The 17,528-nt window shown below is 34.1% G+C and overlaps 2 protein-coding genes across 4 annotated transcripts; one reads left to right on the plus strand and one right to left on the minus strand.

Moving 5' to 3' along the window:
* Positions 1-5,516: 5,516 nt before the first annotated feature.
* LOC110665567 (uncharacterized) lies at positions 5,517-7,441 on the minus strand. The gene is made up of 2 exons (XM_021825762.2): positions 6,596-7,441; positions 5,517-6,219 (listed from the first exon to the last, which is right to left on the minus strand). Exons 1-2 carry the CDS (start codon positions 7,281-7,283, stop codon positions 5,585-5,587), a joined length of 1,323 nt encoding a protein of 440 aa, XP_021681454.2. The 5' UTR covers positions 7,284-7,441; the 3' UTR covers positions 5,517-5,584.
* A 2,134-nt stretch (positions 7,442-9,575) lies between these two features.
* Positions 9,576-15,948, plus strand: LOC110665566 (serine/threonine-protein kinase MPS1). 3 transcript variants are annotated; one of them, XM_021825760.2, is made up of 6 exons: positions 9,576-9,926; positions 10,573-10,962; positions 11,141-12,177; positions 12,951-13,151; positions 14,163-14,324; positions 15,171-15,948. In XM_021825760.2, exons 1-6 carry the CDS (start codon positions 9,755-9,757, stop codon positions 15,744-15,746), a joined length of 2,538 nt encoding a protein of 845 aa, XP_021681452.2. In that variant the 5' UTR covers positions 9,576-9,754; the 3' UTR covers positions 15,747-15,948. The 3 variants fall into 3 exon arrangements, with proteins under 3 accessions (XP_021681452.2, XP_021681453.2, XP_057994540.1); XM_021825761.2 differs by having other exon boundaries at positions 11,210-12,177; XM_058138557.1 differs by lacking the exon at positions 14,163-14,324.
* Positions 15,949-17,528: the final 1,580 nt, after the last annotated feature.

The raw sequence follows: 17,528 nt of genomic DNA on the forward strand, positions 1-17,528 counted from the left end.
TGTATTGTTTTGTTTTATTAATGAAACTACTGTTCTTTATCCATCTTTAATCTCTATTTGTTGTAGTAATGGGAAGCTTTTGTTTTATTTTTGATGAAAAATATTTTTTGCTCTTCTTTCTTTGTTTTTCAACATGGTATCAGAATTTGAGCCTCCATTTTCGAACACAAAGCCACTGTATGTTGATATTGTTACTTATATGAAATGCCTGATAAAAATATTGTTACTTGGATGACGATGGTCTCTGCATATACCGGCAGTGGAAAACCTTATGAAGTTTTTAAATCATACAACCAGATGTTAGATTCTGAAGCTGAGGTGCCCAATGGATTCATGTATTCTGTGGTTCTGAAAGCCTGTGGTCTTGTGGGCGATATTGAACCTGGTTAACCGATTCATAAGAGAACTTCTAGATAGAAATTGCATAATAAGAATGTCTGAATGAATACCGGAAATTGCATAATAACAATGTCTTAATGAATACCCTTTTGGATATGCATGTTAAATGTGGCAGTTCGATGAAGCAAGAAAAGTTTTGATGGTATACTTGTGAGTGCAGATTCGACTACATGGAAGGAAAATTCATGTTTAGATTCAGTCTATTATGAACTTGAGATATAAATATGCAGAACACATGCAAGGAAAGGTTTATGGAGGCAGTGCATTTTTTTAGTCGAATTCCAAAGCCAAATGCTGTTTTCTGGAATTGCATAATTGCTAGATTTGTGAATAATTGGAGTTTCTGTTCATTAGAGAATATAAAAGCTAAGAAAACTGTTGAATTTTACCAAAAGATGGTACTAATAGAGTTAAGGCCAAGTGAAGTCAGCTTTCTAGGCACTCTTACTACTAGGGCTATGCACGATTTTTCGAGTTGCAAATTGAATCGAAAAACTATATTGAATCGAATTGAAATTATTTTGATATTTCGGTTCGATTCTGATTATTTACGAAGAATCGAAACGAAATTATACTGAAATTGAATCGGAACTGTACCGAATTGGGAATCATATCGAATTGAAACTGAATCGAGAATCGAATTTATATATGTGTTTTTAGATGTATTATATAATTTTTAATATAATTATATATATATATATATATATATATATATATATATATATATATATATATATATATTTAGTTATGAAATAAATACAACATAATATTACATTTCATTTCTCTGTATTTTCTTAATAGTTTTAGTTATACATACATTAAATTACTTTATAATTATTAATTATAAATGTATTATATATGTGTGTATTAATTTATAATTATATTTGTATCTTATAGTTACATATTACATAATTAATAAATAGTTAAAATGTATATTATATGATATATTTATACTATTATATTATATAATATACTTAATTCTAAATTATATATGCACTTTATATTTAAAGATTATATATTTAAAAATAGTTAAAAGATATATTACATGATATATTATGTATTAATAATTTAATTTAAAACTAAAATACTAATTCAAATATAACTTTTTAAAGAAATAATTATATAAAATTGTTTCAAGAACTAAGAATCAAGAACTAGACCATACCAAACCAAACCAAACTAAAATCCAAGAATCGAGATTTATGAACCAGAACCAAAATAATGAAAAATCGAATTGGAATCGTATCAAAATTTTGGTTCGATTCTGGTTCTTAGACAGACTCTAAATCAAACTGCACACCCCTACTTACTGCCTGCAGACATGCTGGTTTCGTTGAAGAGGCATGAAACATATTTAAGTCCATGAAATTTGACTATGGACTTGAACCTCATATAGAACATTATTATTTCATGGTTGAACTTCTTTTGTCAAATTGGATGTTTCAAGGAGGCAGAGAAATTGAGTGGCAAGGGCCATTATGGCAACGTGTAAAAAGTATCTGTATGTAAATGCATAAAAGTTTCCTTGTAATAACATGTTGACAAATTAATAAAGTAATAGCTAATAAGGTCTGATTCGGTTGGTAAAGCTCAATTATTACTCTATTAAGTTGAGAGTTCGAGTTTTAATAAGTTTTACTTGGTGTGCATTTCGTAAATTTTACTATAATTTTTCAATGAGATATATAAATAAAAAAATAATAATAAAGCTCTATTTATTTCACAAAAAATATTTTTCATATTTTCTAACATTGAAAGCCATTATATGTTCTTTAAATTTTGATAATTTTATTAAAATGTGAACACACTTGTGTATATATATTAAATAAACATATATCATCAATTTAGCATTTCAATCAAACAACGAAAAATAATTTTTTATAGAAAATATTTTTTATATACAAGTTATTTTTCATTAAACAAATGAGTTTTAAAATTAAAATTATGATGACCTTTATGAGATTCATGTATAAATATATCACGCACAACTTATACCTCCTTCAGCATTTTCTTCTTGCCTCTTCTCTTATAGCAAGTCATTTCAAGTGCTGAAAATGACTTTTCTTTTTTAATATGTTTAGCCAAAATAGATGGCAAAAGAGGGATTCAGTCGACTTGAACAGTCGCAATTTAATAACCAATTAAGCCAATATTGGGCTGAGCCATCAAGTACCTCCTCCTGAGAGGTAATATGGCCAGTCTTAAACAGAGGCTGCCTCTCTGAGTCCAACTTTTGCAATCAAAATTTTTGCTAGGATCATGTTCTTTCCGGTGATTTTCCCAAGTCTCTCTGACTATTTTAGGTACAATTTTGATCTCATAAGAAAAGGAAAATTACAGGGGATTTTTCTACGCTCATTTTGTGATTTGCTCTCTAAAATGGTCTGTAAACGTCAACTCAAACATGATCCTAGTTTCGTTAGCAAAATGGCAATGATTAATCTTACTTATGAGCATGAACGAATGAGTATTGTACGTATTAAATGTCATTTGTCTATTCGTTCGTAGCGTGATTTAATATCACGTTGGTTAGACTGTAACACAAGCATATGCTGAATTAGAATCCTTCTAAAATTCTCAGTTTAGCAAATATATCAAATAAATTTTAATAACTATCCTTAAACTTATATAGTTGTAACATTACAGTCCTTTAACTTTAAAATATAATATAAAACCCCATAAACTTTCAAATTTTATACAGTTAGAAACTGATGTGAATAGCTTTTTCATGGCGATTAGTAACATTTCTCTCTCCTCTCTTATGCAAAGTGTAAAATTATTCTATTTATGCATGAAAAATTATTCTATCTATAGAAAGAAGAATGATTTAATTTACATATTACTTGAGAAAAATTAGAGAAATATTGACTAAGCTCTATGTTAAAATTGTCCAGGTCAGTATCTAACTGAAAACTGTTAATTGAAAATTAGAGGAATTTTACTGTGCAAAATTTGAAAGTTGATGAAATTTTATATTATATTTTTAAATTGAGAGACTATTATGTTACAATTATATAAATTCAGAGGACGGTTGTTAAAATTTATCTAATATGACCCACTCCTGGAAATTCAGTATCATTGCTTCTGACACAGACCTGCAATAGTTACTAGAGGATAAAAAATGGAATGGTCCTCGCTCTCATCCTGGTCGAGCCATATGACCACGACCCAACACAAATGAGCAAGCAACTGCAAACGGGTGTGGGTTCCAGCTGATCCAGACCAGTGAGCCCCACCAGACCATTTGTCCCAGTTGATTGCAAAGCTTCGATCCCTTGTTTTGTAAGGCTTCATTCCATTTCTGTACCAGTTGACTGTCTTAAAACACTCTTTGCAGTTTTCTCCTGCAACGTTTCTTTACTCAATCATTTCTCCCTCTATCTCTACTGATCTACATTATGAATCGTGAATGTGTTTCTTCTTGTAAGCTGTGCAATTCTCTCTTTTCCATCTTTTCAATGAATCTAAAACCAAAAGCACCGCAAAAAAGCTACCGCCAGCAGAGATAGAAAAATTCCTCTAGGACCATCTCTTTGGCGCCATAGCACAACTACAAGAACAAGGTAACAAAGTATGATAAAATTTTCCTTAGTCTAACATAAGTTGTTACGTGAACCAATTAGCCAAGGTTGAGATCTTGGAACCAAGAGATTCCAGGCTTTTGATTTATTTTATCATACTCTTTAAAGCTGTCAGAGATTTCAAAGTTGAATTTCATGTAGCTTTCCTATGAAAAAAAAATTGCTATTGCATGTTCTTGAATTGCATCTACATGATAGAGATGGGGCAACTTCATTGGCATCCACTGAGAAACCTATCTGATTTCCATTTTCAAAAACTTTTAAGTGAATTAAGTGCTTATTAAGCCCATACTTGCTCACCCTTTTGTGTTTGGAAATCAAGAAATTTCGAAATGATGAGGCAATGAGTACAAAACAAGGGTCAATTAATATAGTAAATCTAGGATGGAAAACGCAACACAAATCAAGAACCCATGCTCGACAGCAAATACAGGCTACAAAAACAAAGCTAGATATAAAACTATTGGTTATGGTGGTGCCTGACCACCCTGACCCAATGACGGTTGACCCACTAGGTATTAGCCTTGCTTTTTGGTGCATGGTCAGGGCTATATCAGCTCACATTGGGGAACAGACTGAGGGTTTCAGTCCTGTGTCCCTTCCCTCCTTCCTGATCCTGCTTCCTCAGTAACTACTCCCACTGATGTTAGGTGCCGAGCGAGCGAGTGTAATTCTTACCTACTCATGTATTCAACCAATTATCAATTTAAATAATATCATAATAATTCCATATAATAACATATTTATATAATTTTCTATTAGCATAAGTAAGAAATTTCAAGTTATTTGTAAAGTGAGTAAGTATATTTTAAATAATTCTTACTTACACTCAAATACATACACTCAGTTAATTATCAATTGTCATTTCGATTAAAATTATGATAGAGAGGGCAAATTCAAGTTTAGTCAAGGGGCACCTCTTTTTAAAAAAAAAAAAAAAAATTGCCCTCCCTTTTATGTTAAAAAATTAGATATAATGTTTTAATATTTTTGTATGTATTTAAATTATTAAAAACTTTAATTTTAATGGCTAATTTAATTAATTTGTCTTAACTTTAAATTTAAGAATAATAATTTTATATCTTACCAAAAAATTTAAAGACTCAATAAAATCAAAGGATTAAGCAAATTATTTTTATTAAAATGAAGAAAATTTCATAAAAATTATTCTATATATATATATATATATATATTCTCTCGCGATTTCTTTTTTGGCCTAGTAGTTAGTGTATTAGTAGATGAACCGAGGACTCCGCATGTTAAAAAAAAAAAGCAAATAAATAAAAAAAAATTATTGCTACGAGTGCAATGCTCTGGTAAGTCGAACAAAGCACATGCTCTACAATTAATGCTTTGTATGCTATACACCCTCCAAGCTGCACCCCAACAATTTATTGTTAATTGTTCTCACAAATCCCCAGCTGTGTTCTTGCAAATTTGCAATATCTTTTTGCTGGTGGATCCTCACATAAAGCCAAATATCATTATAAACAAAAAAAAAAATGAGATTTTCCTGGGCAAACGCACAAAGCAATCGAACAAAATAGGCAGCATCACCTTCCCTCTTATAGTCACAAATTACAAGTACTGAATTTTAGACCCTACTAAAACCCGCTATAGATAACAACAAAACAAGGCAAAATAGCCCTGGCATTAAACACATACAACTCATCCAAATTGGAGTAAACTCCCACAGCTCCAGCTAATGAGTCGTACTCCTCCATGTTACCCTCCGCGCTCTTCTTAACTCTTCCTGCTATTACCCTGCAGACCAGCATTGCCCTCTTATCACTATTGCCATTACTCTCCTCTAATATTGCAGCTTTGTCATGTGCTTTACCACTTGTTGCTGTGGTCAAAATCCCATTCCCATTGACTCCTTCAGTGCTACTGGATTCTTTAAACCCGTTCTTGATGATGCTGCATACGTTACAACGTGGGATTGAATTGCACAGATTGGATGAGCCATTTAGGCCTAGTGAGCAGGCAAAGCTGGTGCAGTAAAACCTGAGGAGCTCATTGCCATCTGCTATGCAACGTGGGTGTTTCTTTGGGAATTTGGTGGCTTTGGCTTTGATGGAGTCTCTGTACTCTTCAAATTTGGAGATGGTTCTTTGGGTATTATGGACTTTGAGGATCCTGTCTATTTGGCAAATGGGCGCTTGTTTCTTCAGCCAGCTTGACTGGAATATAATTTCCACTATGTTCTTGCTTGTGTCCTCGGGACCCAGTTCTGATACTGTAAAGTTTGATTCCAAATTGAGGGAGTTAAGGAGCTTGATTTGGTATTGGTGCATTTTCCATGGATTTATGCAATGGGCATTGAAATGAAGATAATGCAGTAAAACAAATAGCAAAAATTGAATCCAAGCATAAATAAAATGAAATTAACCCATACCTGGTTTTATCTGGCCTCAAAATTTAAGGCATATATACCGGGAACCCATGAATAAAAAATGGATCAAAAGTGAAATCAACCTATATTTGCTTCAGCAAACAAATTTATGTACTTAAAAAATAGCAGGCAAAATGAATTAGAAAATAGAAAGTTTGCAGACAGAGGAGAAAAGTGTCGTTTACAAGATGGAGGAGAGAAATTTTGATGGAAATTTAACCTGCATGTCTAAAAGCCTGATGAAGCTCCAGATTTTCAGCTTTCACGAAGATCTCACCACATTCAGGGCAAGAACAAATACTACTTCTCAAAGATGGGTCTCTGGTGAATCCAAGAACAGGATCTACCACCATTCTACACTCATAGCAGCCGGATAATCTCCTGAATGGCATTCCTCTGAAAGACCCCACATTATTAATGGATGAATTAGAAGATACAGACACTAAGGAATTAGTAGAGGAAGGAACCCCGTTAATTTCATTTAAAGGAACCTTCATGGATCTGCTTGAAGTATCATTGCTACTACTTAATCCCATTGAAGCCCTTTTTTTAAGGACTTCAGGGGAGGCTGTTTCAGGTCTGTGCATCACCTTCGTGTTGCTGCATAGTGAGCCTGAACACTTTATTTTCTTGCATTTCTTGCTGGTTATTTCCTCCAGGGCTTGCTCTTGATGTTGATGATGTTTTTTCTCCTTCTTCTTCTGCTGCTCTTGCTTTTCCTGTTGTGGTTGCCTTTGTTGCTTTAGTTCCTGCTGCTGCTGCTGCTGCTGCTGTCTTTGTTGGTCCTTACAGGTAAAAAGACTTCTAACAACGAACCATGAAGGTGGTTTTTCTGATTTTTGGGGATGCTGGTTTTGGTTCTGGTGGATTTCCTTGATGGGTTTTATTGGAGGTTTAGGTTTAGCCATTGAGCAGTTATCAAGAACTGGAGCTTGAGCTAAATAAATGGTATGGTACTTGGGGTTTTCCTCACATGCCCTAAACTGCTGGTTATTAAGATCAGAGGACTGAAGCTTTGTTTTGCAGGAGATTTTCTGTGGATTAGGGAATCATGGTGGCCTAGTGATACGGACAAATTTGTATTTATAGTAGATTAATATCACATTTACATTGTTCATGATGGGAATCTGACCGTTCAATTACGTGAGAGATACTTAGATCAGTTGCAAAAGAAATCAACATGGGTCCCTCCTATTAAATTACTGTATGAACTCTCTGCTTTGCCCAGTAAATTGATCAACAATTGCCGGCACTGTGCACATATAGTTATGCTATTTAGGTTTTTTTTTTTGTTTTTTGGTGCATTTTCAATTGCGTGACCCTATCTATTATTGATGAAGTTTCTTTTTGGTTGCCTACTCTACCTAGATCATTATACAAGATATTAATGGAGGGTCGACAGAGTAAAAAATTGATACCATGCAGGTAGCTGATTTCAAAGATTTACTACCAAAGAAGAGCTGATTTGGACTTCATAATGATTAAATTGTCATTATTTTTATATTTATGCTTTATTCAGATATTTCATAAATGAAAGCTAGCAGTAAATCCGGCTACAGTTTAATTTCGAGTTATTTGTTTGCAAAATTTTGAATTGAATTATATGATATTAGTTAAAAAGTAATTTTAGTTCGATTGAGTTTAGTGTAATTCAATTATTTTAATTAAATAATTTAAATTAAAACTTTTAATTTAGAGATTAATTGAGTATTTTGATTAGATTAATAAAATAATATTATTATTTTTATATTTAATAATTATTTTAAATTTTTAATTAATTATTAATAATTAATATTTAATAGATTAATAAGATAGTGAAACGGTTAATATTATTGAATAGAACTTTTATGGGATTTCAGACACAACCTAATCTTGGACCTTGTCCCGTGCAGGTTGAAAATTCATTGAAGAGTGCATGAAGCAGAAGTAGGCATAGGCTTGAAAACCCAAGGTGGATTTTTTGGCCGAAGAGCCACGCCCATCACCAAGAAGTCGCACACTAATTACACCAAAATGGGCTTCTTAATTATGGGGAAAAGCTGCATGATTCCTTTTGCCTCAAAATCATAAAATAACACCCCTCCCCAAATGCTCTGGAATAAAGCTTTCTACTTTAATAATTAATTACCTCAAAATTAATGGACTGTCAACTCTTGCTTTTCACCTTTACCCTCCTTTAACCCAAATATTATTCCAAAACCATTTCAACCCATGAGAAAAATGGCTCTAGTAACCGTTGCTATGAGCATTTTATCAAGACAAAAAGAAAAACAAAAAAAAAGACAAGTAGATCCCCCATTTGAATTTTGAATGCTAATGCCATGCAACATTGAAAAGCCAAAAATAAAAGAATTAAAATCACAAATTATATATATATATATATATATATATATATATATATATATATATATATATTTTGTCCACTTGGAAGCAGACTCTGAACCCACAGCAATAGTTGCCCAGAGAATATGGAGGTCTATGAAGCATTCTTCGAGGTTTTTAAAGGTCAATAGTACTATCATGTGGTAATAATTATACCCTAATTTTGCTGCCACTTAGCAAGGGGGAAATTAAATTTTCTGGCTGTTTTGATACTTTTGTAACAACTTGATGAATATAGTAAATTTTTTTTATACTAAATTTATGAATGTGATATTGGTCATTTCATGAGTGGGAAACTCCCAATACATGATGATATCTACCATATCTGATAAGAGTATTTGATGATATAGCACAAAGGGCAAAACAGTATCAGCATGTATTGGGAGAATGCTGGGCTTTGTATTACTGAACATGTTTGATAAGTAGGAAACCTCTGTGCGTACATTGCTCAGCTTTATAGACAAAACTAATCAATACTGGAGCACGCATAGCCTTTTCTATACGTGTAGGGCCTTCTCCCAAACCCAATTATTATTCCTTTAATCACAAATCAGAGCGTTGTAATGATGATCCTCACCCCTCACTTTCCCCTTTCTCGAGAAAATTTTTTTTCCAAGTTGATGCATTTAGTGGGCCTTCCATATCATATAATGTCAGGCCATTTCTCCAACAGGCTCAAGTACTGAAAACCACTTGGACCAAATAACAGGACCATTAAAGCCTAAAGCTTACAAATGAGCCCAATTACGGCCCAACAAAGCTCGAGAGCGCCAATAAGCCAATTTCAAATCAGAGTCTTCTTTCTGGCTTTTGGTTGGAACTTGGCAGTGGCCAGTTAGATCAGTGAGTGCTGTTCCGGTCCTTCACTGCTCACTCTCTGTTGAATCTCAGTTCTCCTCGATGGGCACGGCCTAAAACCTAATTTTCCCCGGTTGAATCAGTTTTGTTATCTTCATTTTCTTCTCTATTTCTACGGAAATGCCGTTGAGATCCGGCCATGGACGGGGAGGCTAAACTTCCGGTCTCAGCTGCTCCTCCACCCAGGAATTTCGTCCGTCCGATGATCAACGCTGACACGACGTCTTCCTCGTCCTCGTCTTTCTCTTCCTCCTCCCCTCCGGACTTTCTTAAGCATGTTCAAGCTGCCTTCAAGCGCCACCGCCCTCTCTGTACGTCGTTCTCTCCCTCTCTTTCTCTCTGCGTATATACGTATATGCATATGCATAGCTGTATGTGAAATGGTTTTATTGTTGTGTTTTCTTTCCCTAGGTTCGTCGTTCCTTACAATTGTGAAAAATTAGGATTTTATTTGTTGTAATTCTGGCATGCATCCCCTGTCAATTGAAGGTGAAACTTTGTATTGTTGTTGTCACTTACAGTGATAAATATAGGTTAGATGTGTTAAGTTAGTGCATTTATAGGGATTTTCTGTTGAATTTTCAACTCAGATTGTGGGCTTCTTCAAATTTTGCTCCATTCTTTCATTGCTTTGTTTTGCAAAAATGATATAGTTGTGGCGGGTGCATTCTATTAATCAGAATAAACTTGATTGGGCTAAATTATGTGCCATGAAAACTTTTGTATGTTCCATCTAGTTGATGTTTTCCATTTGGGAATGTGGATGACTATATGCATTAGTGACTCTGTGAATATAAAATATAGGAATTGCATGCCTGCTATATAAATTTGAGTTTGGAGAATTTGATGGTTGAGGAAGTTTCTTTATCCAGCAAAGAGAACACTTCAGATGTCACTTTTGGCCATTCAATTACAAAAGCTTGTCAACTTATTGAATGCTTGATACATTTATTTTAGGTACCAGGCCAACCTATAGTGTAGGGCCTAGGCGCGTGTTGGTTCAGCAACCTGAAACGTCTAAAGCTGCAGTTTCTGATGTGGATCCTAAGACAAGCATGAAGAAGCCTGAACATGTTATTCCAATGAGTCTTACTGTAAAAAATTCAATTATACAAACCAAAAATCCAGTTGCTGTCGTTAGGGAAACTCAAGAAGAGTCTATTACTCCTCCTTCCATTTTAGGCACCACCACAAAGACCTTTGATGAGAGTTTTAACCCATCTGATGTGCAGAGGAATCAATCCACATCTGTTATTGATTGTAAAGAGAATAATCCAATGATCTTGTCACATGTTGATGGCAAGAGAAGGGTCCAGTTTTCAGTGGCAAAAAATGCTAATTCCCAAGGTAATATATTGCTTGCTATTATTTTGAGTTTCTAGTCTCAAAGTCAGCTGTACTGTTTTTCTCTCACGTTCTTGAAGATGAGCAATAAAAGTTTTTGAGTTCTTGCTGATGAGAAATCATTCTTGAATTTGTCACAATGTTCTGGATATATTTTTTCCCCTTCTCTTCCAACATGCAGGGGCCGATGATGAAATGGCCACTGAATTGGAGGACTTATCTTCTCATATTGGTTCACTTGCATTGACAGAAATGGAATGGGATGTAAGCAATCAAATAGAGGCACTGAATGTTATCAATGATGAATCAAAGCATCAGAATTTTCAGAACATGGAATCTGATATCAGTTTGAGGACTGATGGTGCAACATCTTTGTTGGCAAAAAGAACGAAGCTTGTTCAGGACCAACTGCATCAATTTAGAAGCTTTTTGGGCCAACCTGCAACTCAATCTTCAGTTGTTGGCTCATCTTGTGCCACCACAACATCTGTCCATTCTACTTCAGCACCTATGCTTAACTCAATGAGTTATTATTCCCGTTCACATCCAGAGAGTGGCACTCATGGGGGAGTTGAACCATTGGGAGATATTAATATGAATTCTCAGCATGTTAATCAAAGAAATATGGAGCAGTTGTCTTATACTTCACTAAAGGACACAAATGGGCTGCTAATTGACCAGACAGCCATTGCAGCCCAAACTTCTACATCTGCTATTGATGCCCAAATTAAGGAAAATCACCTGCCAAGGGAGAAACAGGGCAATCTGGCCAAGGAGGCTGGCATTTCAAAGAATCCTTCATATGTTTGTGATAACCCAATTAAAGAGAGAGGCTCAGCAGACGGCATTCATGATGCACAAGCTCAGAATCCATTGTCAAAAAACCCATCCTCAGATGTGAAGTTGGAGCCTTCTAAACGGGAAAAGCAAGAAAAGGTCACAAGTGGTAAAGGTGTTTCAGCGGCTCGTAAAAAGAATTATGACCCTGACTTGTTCTTTAAAGTTAATGGGAAGCTCTATCAAAGGCTTGGTAAGATAGGGAGCGGAGGGAGTAGTGAGGTCCACAAAGTCATCTCTTCAGATTGTACAATCTATGCACTCAAGAAAATCAAACTCAAGGGTCGCGATTATGCAACTGCATACGGTTTTTGTCAGGAAATTGATTATCTAAACAAATTGAAGGGAAAGAACAATATTATACAGTTAATAGACTATGAGGTACTCGCTTGCTACTGAAATTTCTGCATTCATTAGCATACAGATTTAATTTACTCCAATCATGATTGCATATAGAATATTCCCATGTTATTTCTCCTATTATGCTTTGATAAGAAACTTTGGTGCGATTTGGGAAGAACATGCCTTAGATTTAATTTGGTGCTATGCTGTGGATATCAATATTTTGCTTATGATATAACATTTGATTCATCTTTGGAGCAATGTAAAATTTCCTTGCATATGATCTTTGTAATTGTGTTTCTCAATTTAGAAGTGCTATGCATATATAATGGCTTATTTATTGGTATCACACCACTTAATGCAAAATTCTTTGCATGTGGTAACTGCTGCAAATTTAAGCCATTTTTTGCTATTCTACCAGAGAGAGAGAAGGATTGTTTAAGATACATATTAATAATTAAAGATGTGATACCTCAAGGAAGACAGTTTAATGCATTTATCAATAATCAAGACATGATATATGAGGATGAATAATTGATATCTCTTGCTCTACTTCTTTATGCATATATTGGCATACTCCATAGTGGCGGTAGCACTAGTTCTCCAAGATATTGTTGAAATGGTAGCACTAGTGCTCCAAGATATTGTTGAACATTTGAAGTATCTCATGCTTTAGGGACTTACTTTCCTGCTTAATTATATGGAACTAATGTTGTTTATGAGAATCCCATATTTCAAAAGCTTAGGGTCTAAAAGGCTTTATTCTAGATTTTTGTATTGGGTGTATCTCTAATACTTCCTCTTGGTATTAGGTGACAGATAAAAATTTGCTCCGTGAAGTCGTGAATGGATCTACAAGTAACAAAGATGGTAGAGTTAAGGATGATGGGTATATATACATGGTCCTTGAATATGGGGAAATTGATTTGGCTCACATGCTTTCGCAGAAATGGAAGGAACTGGATAGCAACAATCAGATCATAGATGAGAATTGGCTGAGATTTTACTGGCAGGTACTTGACTACAATTTATACTGTCATAGTTGCTAATTATATTTACAGTATTTTGCTCTATAGCCTATAGGTCTTTTTGGGGAAATTTTTACTGGCTTATTCTGGTCAAAGTCAGTATAAACATTCAGTGATTGTGGTTACTAATTATTAAACATATGTGTTGGTCTTACTACTCGAATGAAGTCACTTTGAACTTGAAATATGGGTGCCTTGCTTTTTTTTTTTTTTTTTTTTCTTCACGGACACTAGTCTCACCAGTAGACTTTGGACTGTATAAGTTGAATAAGCTCTTACATTTGATATGAACTAGGTCGTTGCTGCTATTCATTTTCCCAATATTACATGTTTCCATTTTCTTTTTAATTTTTTTTCTTTCCAGAATAATTCTTTTAAAGGCCCTTGAACTTTAAAGAAACCTACTAAGTCCAACAACTTTTATTTTGACCTATTAAGCCCTTGAATTTTTATGTTTAAATATATTGAGTCTAATTTGTCCAAAAAAAAACTCCTAAGTCATGAGTGTCAAATATTTGTTCATGAAAGAATAAAAATGACAAGAGAAATGGGAGAGTTGGATTATTACATATCAGGATGTGGCAAAAATGGCTAGTAGTGTGCGTGTGCGTGTGTGTGTGTTATTTTGGAGATTTTATTTTTAATGTTGATATACTGAGGAGGCATAATGACATGTACTGCCATGCTAACCTTTTTATGCATATATGTGAAACAAAATCAGATCCAATAGATACAAAGAAAAAAATTCAAGGGCCAAATAGGTTAAAACAAAAGTTGAGGGTTTTTCTTAATAGGTTTTTCTTGAGAGTTTAAGGGCTCTTATATAGGTTATTCCGAAAGAGAAACTATTTTAAGTAGCTGATCATGGCATTGTCTTAATATTGTAGCACCAAATGACCTTAAGAACACAATGAACTTTTCAGTCTTTAAACATAGTGATCAATCTCATTTTAAGAAAATGAAAGACTGACATTATTTATTTAAAACATTTTGTAGCAAATACTTCAAGCTGTCAACACCATACATGAAGAACGCATAGTGCACTCTGACTTGAAGCCTGCTAATTTTCTTCTTGTCAAAGGTGCTCTAAAGTTGATTGATTTTGGTATTGCTAAAGCCATAATGAGTGATACAACTAACATCCAAAGGGATTCACAGGTAATCTTCACTTGTGCCTTCCCTGTCTCTTCAAATTATTGTTTCATTATAAGTAGATTGCACCAGGATGTAGATTGCTTCCACATTATGGTCCTCTCTGGTGACTTGCTATGTCTTGCTGTTAGGGAATACTGGCTTTTTTAAATTTTCTGGAGGCAGTGGATTGATCAATCATATTTAAGGAGCACCAGTACTACATATTTTTTTGAACGCCAAACGACAGAAACAATCTGATTACCAAGCACATTGTATTTTGTTGATTTTTTATGCTATTTTCTGTTTACCGATGTGCAATATCAGAATATAAAATGCGCATTGCTAATGCTGTCTGCCTGCAGAAGTAATGTGCTCCATATGTGTGTATATGTTTTTCTGCTTTTACTTTTTGATCTAGTAAATTTCTAAGGTAAAAATGTGCTGTTTTTAAAGGATGTTTGAATTTTTATTCCAACATGGATTATGATTTTATTGAGAATCTGGATTCATTAAATGGTAGACATGATGTTGGTCTCTTCTACAGTAGTCTATTAATTGATGTTATTGGATATTGAATAATGGTGAAAAGTTATTACGCTGGTAAATGCGTGAGTTATTTATCTTCTTATATTGTTGAATGGCTAACTTTTGCTTTTAGAATTATGAACTGTTTTATCCTCATTTTTCATTATTTTTAGTTGTCAAAGTAGCAATTGGAATTTCTAATTTAAGGTTGCTTGTTAGATCTAGAATCTGGGACTTCATATCAGCTACCAATTCTACTTGCTATGCTTTTGAGTTTATGTGGAATTCATCACCTGAGGTTTTCAGTCATACTGGTTCCTTAAAGTTTATGTTTTGCTACTGCAGGTGGGTACGCTAAGCTACATGTCTCCTGAGGCATTCATGTGCAATGAGAGTGATGCAAATGGAAACACAATAAAGTGTGGTCGGCCATCAGATATTTGGTCGCTTGGCTGCATACTCTACCAAATGGTATATGGGAGAACCCCTTTTTCAGAGTACAAGACTTTCTGGGCTAAGTTCAAAGTTATAACAGACCCGAACCATGAAATAACTTATGGTCCAGTTTCCAATCCCTGGCTTCTTGATCTCATGAAAAAATGTCTTGCTTGGGATCGGAATGAAAGATGGAGAATTCCTCAACTACTTCATCATCCTTTTCTTGTTCCCCCAGTCCCTCCCCAACTATCCTCACCCCAAGAGCAAGGCTGTATGCTGCTTCAACTTGTTGCTGAAGCTTGTGCTAACAATCAGGAGGCCTCTAAGCTCTGCTGTGGCCTCCAACAACTGCTTAGGGACCCAGTCACACCCCTAACGTTTCAGTCATTAACATCACGAGACCAACAATGTAAGTTGCTCTCAGAAATGTCTAAACTTTGCTTTCAACTGAGAGAATGTTTGACAAAGTTGGAGAGAGGCTAGGAATAGATTCAGCTGTACAAAGTGTTCAAGTGTATCAATTGTAGGAGCCATTTGGCCTGTGGGGAAATATGAAAGTCATGTTCTATCCCATTCCATTTGTTTGTAATATTTTAATAATCTCTGTTGTGTTATTGTGATCTATTGCAAAGTACAAGACCAACAAAACAAATCAATAGTGACAATGGTTATGTTTCTCGCAGAAGTGGTCAGGGTATTGTAAGCATCTGGTCCAGTTCAATTGGCAGCAGGCCTGCCTGACCATTATGAAATATAAATAAGGATATGATCACCATATCCTAAAAATATGCCAGTTGCAGATATGATCTCAGGTTTTCATGTGTTGTATCATAGAAGCCAAGAGATTTTATAGATCATTTTATAAAAACAAGAAGAATAGGGAAAAAGAAAGAACAGGAACAATGCTTGAAAACAAATTGCTTCACAAGTTGGAGCAGCTTCAGATCATTAACACAAAACCTGCCTATGCCCCATTTCTTTGGACATAATACATTCCAACCAGTTCATTAATACTTGCACCATGGCCAGTTGACAAATTGGTATAGTCATGAATTCTTCAAGACATGATTGAAAGCATTTATCTAAAGGAGATCCTAGCATAATTATAATCCACAATCCATGCTAATGTATAACAGAGTTTCTGTAATTTTAAGTTTCAAATGCCCAGTGGCAACTTTGATCTAGAAAGCAGAAAGTTTAAGCCTTTGTCCACTTCAAGCAAAGGAGATTGGTTTTTTTTGAGGGGATTTCCTCTATCCATCCTGAAGAATTAACCAAGGGAGAAAAATGGAGAACAGTGAGTTTCAGGTAACAGAATTACATCTCGAAGGGAAGAAAAACCCTAACCACTCAAGTTTTCCACTGGTTTGATATTGCAATCCAAGCAAAGGTTGAAATTCTGGATATACTTCTGCAACAATATAGAAACCTAAATTCAGGATGTCAGTGGCAATATGAATTTCAACTTTGCAACGGAATATACGGTTCAAACAAATGCAAAGTACAAGAAACATTTGATGAAAAGCACCATCCTGTGGTTATTAATAAGCTTTTGCAACCATAAGAGTGACTTCGAAGTATATACTTATGAACTTAGAATGCTGACTCAATCTGTGCAAGAAAGCTTTTAGTAGCATTTCAAGACTGACGTAGATATTTTTGTCTCTCAAAGCTTGATTCTTGAGAATATTTACCTATAAATTCATTATGTTATTGAAGGCCTGAGAATAATTAAAGCGGTGTGTTATGCATGTTCTATTTCAAGATTGAAGTTGAAGTACAGCATACTTATATGAAAACTCAATATTTTATCTATTTATTTATTCATTTATTTTAATTAACTAATAATGATTTAATATATTTATCTAAAAAAAAATATTTTATTGAATGACATGCTTATATATATATATATATAATCTAAATAATTCAGTTCAATATATATATATATATATATATATATATATATGTAATCTAAATAATTCAGTTCAATAATAACTCTTATCTCATTTTATGCCAAATAGAACTCTTAAAATATATATACCTTAATCATCTCTTTCTGCTAAATTTTGCTCTCAAAACTCGTTTATTACCTTATTTTTCTACCAAATACTCTCAACAGGTATTTTCATCATCTTTTATTTATTGTTATATATATTTACGATTTATAATTTGATGTGCGCAGAGAATTTCTAAATTCTTATTTCTCTATTCACCACCTTGAATTATGTTTTCAAGGTAAAAAAATTCTCTTGGTTCAATAATGGG

The sequence above is a fragment of the Hevea brasiliensis genome, chromosome 16 (assembly GCF_030052815.1).
Source record: "Hevea brasiliensis isolate MT/VB/25A 57/8 chromosome 16, ASM3005281v1, whole genome shotgun sequence".
In the NCBI taxonomy this organism is placed as follows: Eukaryota; Viridiplantae; Streptophyta; class Magnoliopsida; order Malpighiales; family Euphorbiaceae; genus Hevea; species Hevea brasiliensis.

Excerpts from the sequence above, each read along its gene's own strand:
- LOC110665567 (XM_021825762.2), bottom strand. The coding sequence starts at position 7,283 with ATGGCTAAACCTAAACCTCCAATAAAACCCATCAAGGAAATCCACCAG. Across the intron at positions 6,220-6,595 it reads TCAGGCTTTTAGACATGCAG|TATCAGAACTGGGTCCCGAG; the intron begins GTTAAATTTCCA and ends CAAACTTTACAG.
- LOC110665566 (XM_021825760.2), top strand. The coding sequence starts at position 9,755 with ATGGACGGGGAGGCTAAACTTCCGGTCTCAGCTGCTCCTCCACCCAGG. Across the intron at positions 10,963-11,140 it reads AAAAAATGCTAATTCCCAAG|GGGCCGATGATGAAATGGCC; the intron begins GTAATATATTGC and ends TCCAACATGCAG. Across the intron at positions 12,178-12,950 it reads TACAGTTAATAGACTATGAG|GTGACAGATAAAAATTTGCT; the intron begins GTACTCGCTTGC and ends TCTTGGTATTAG.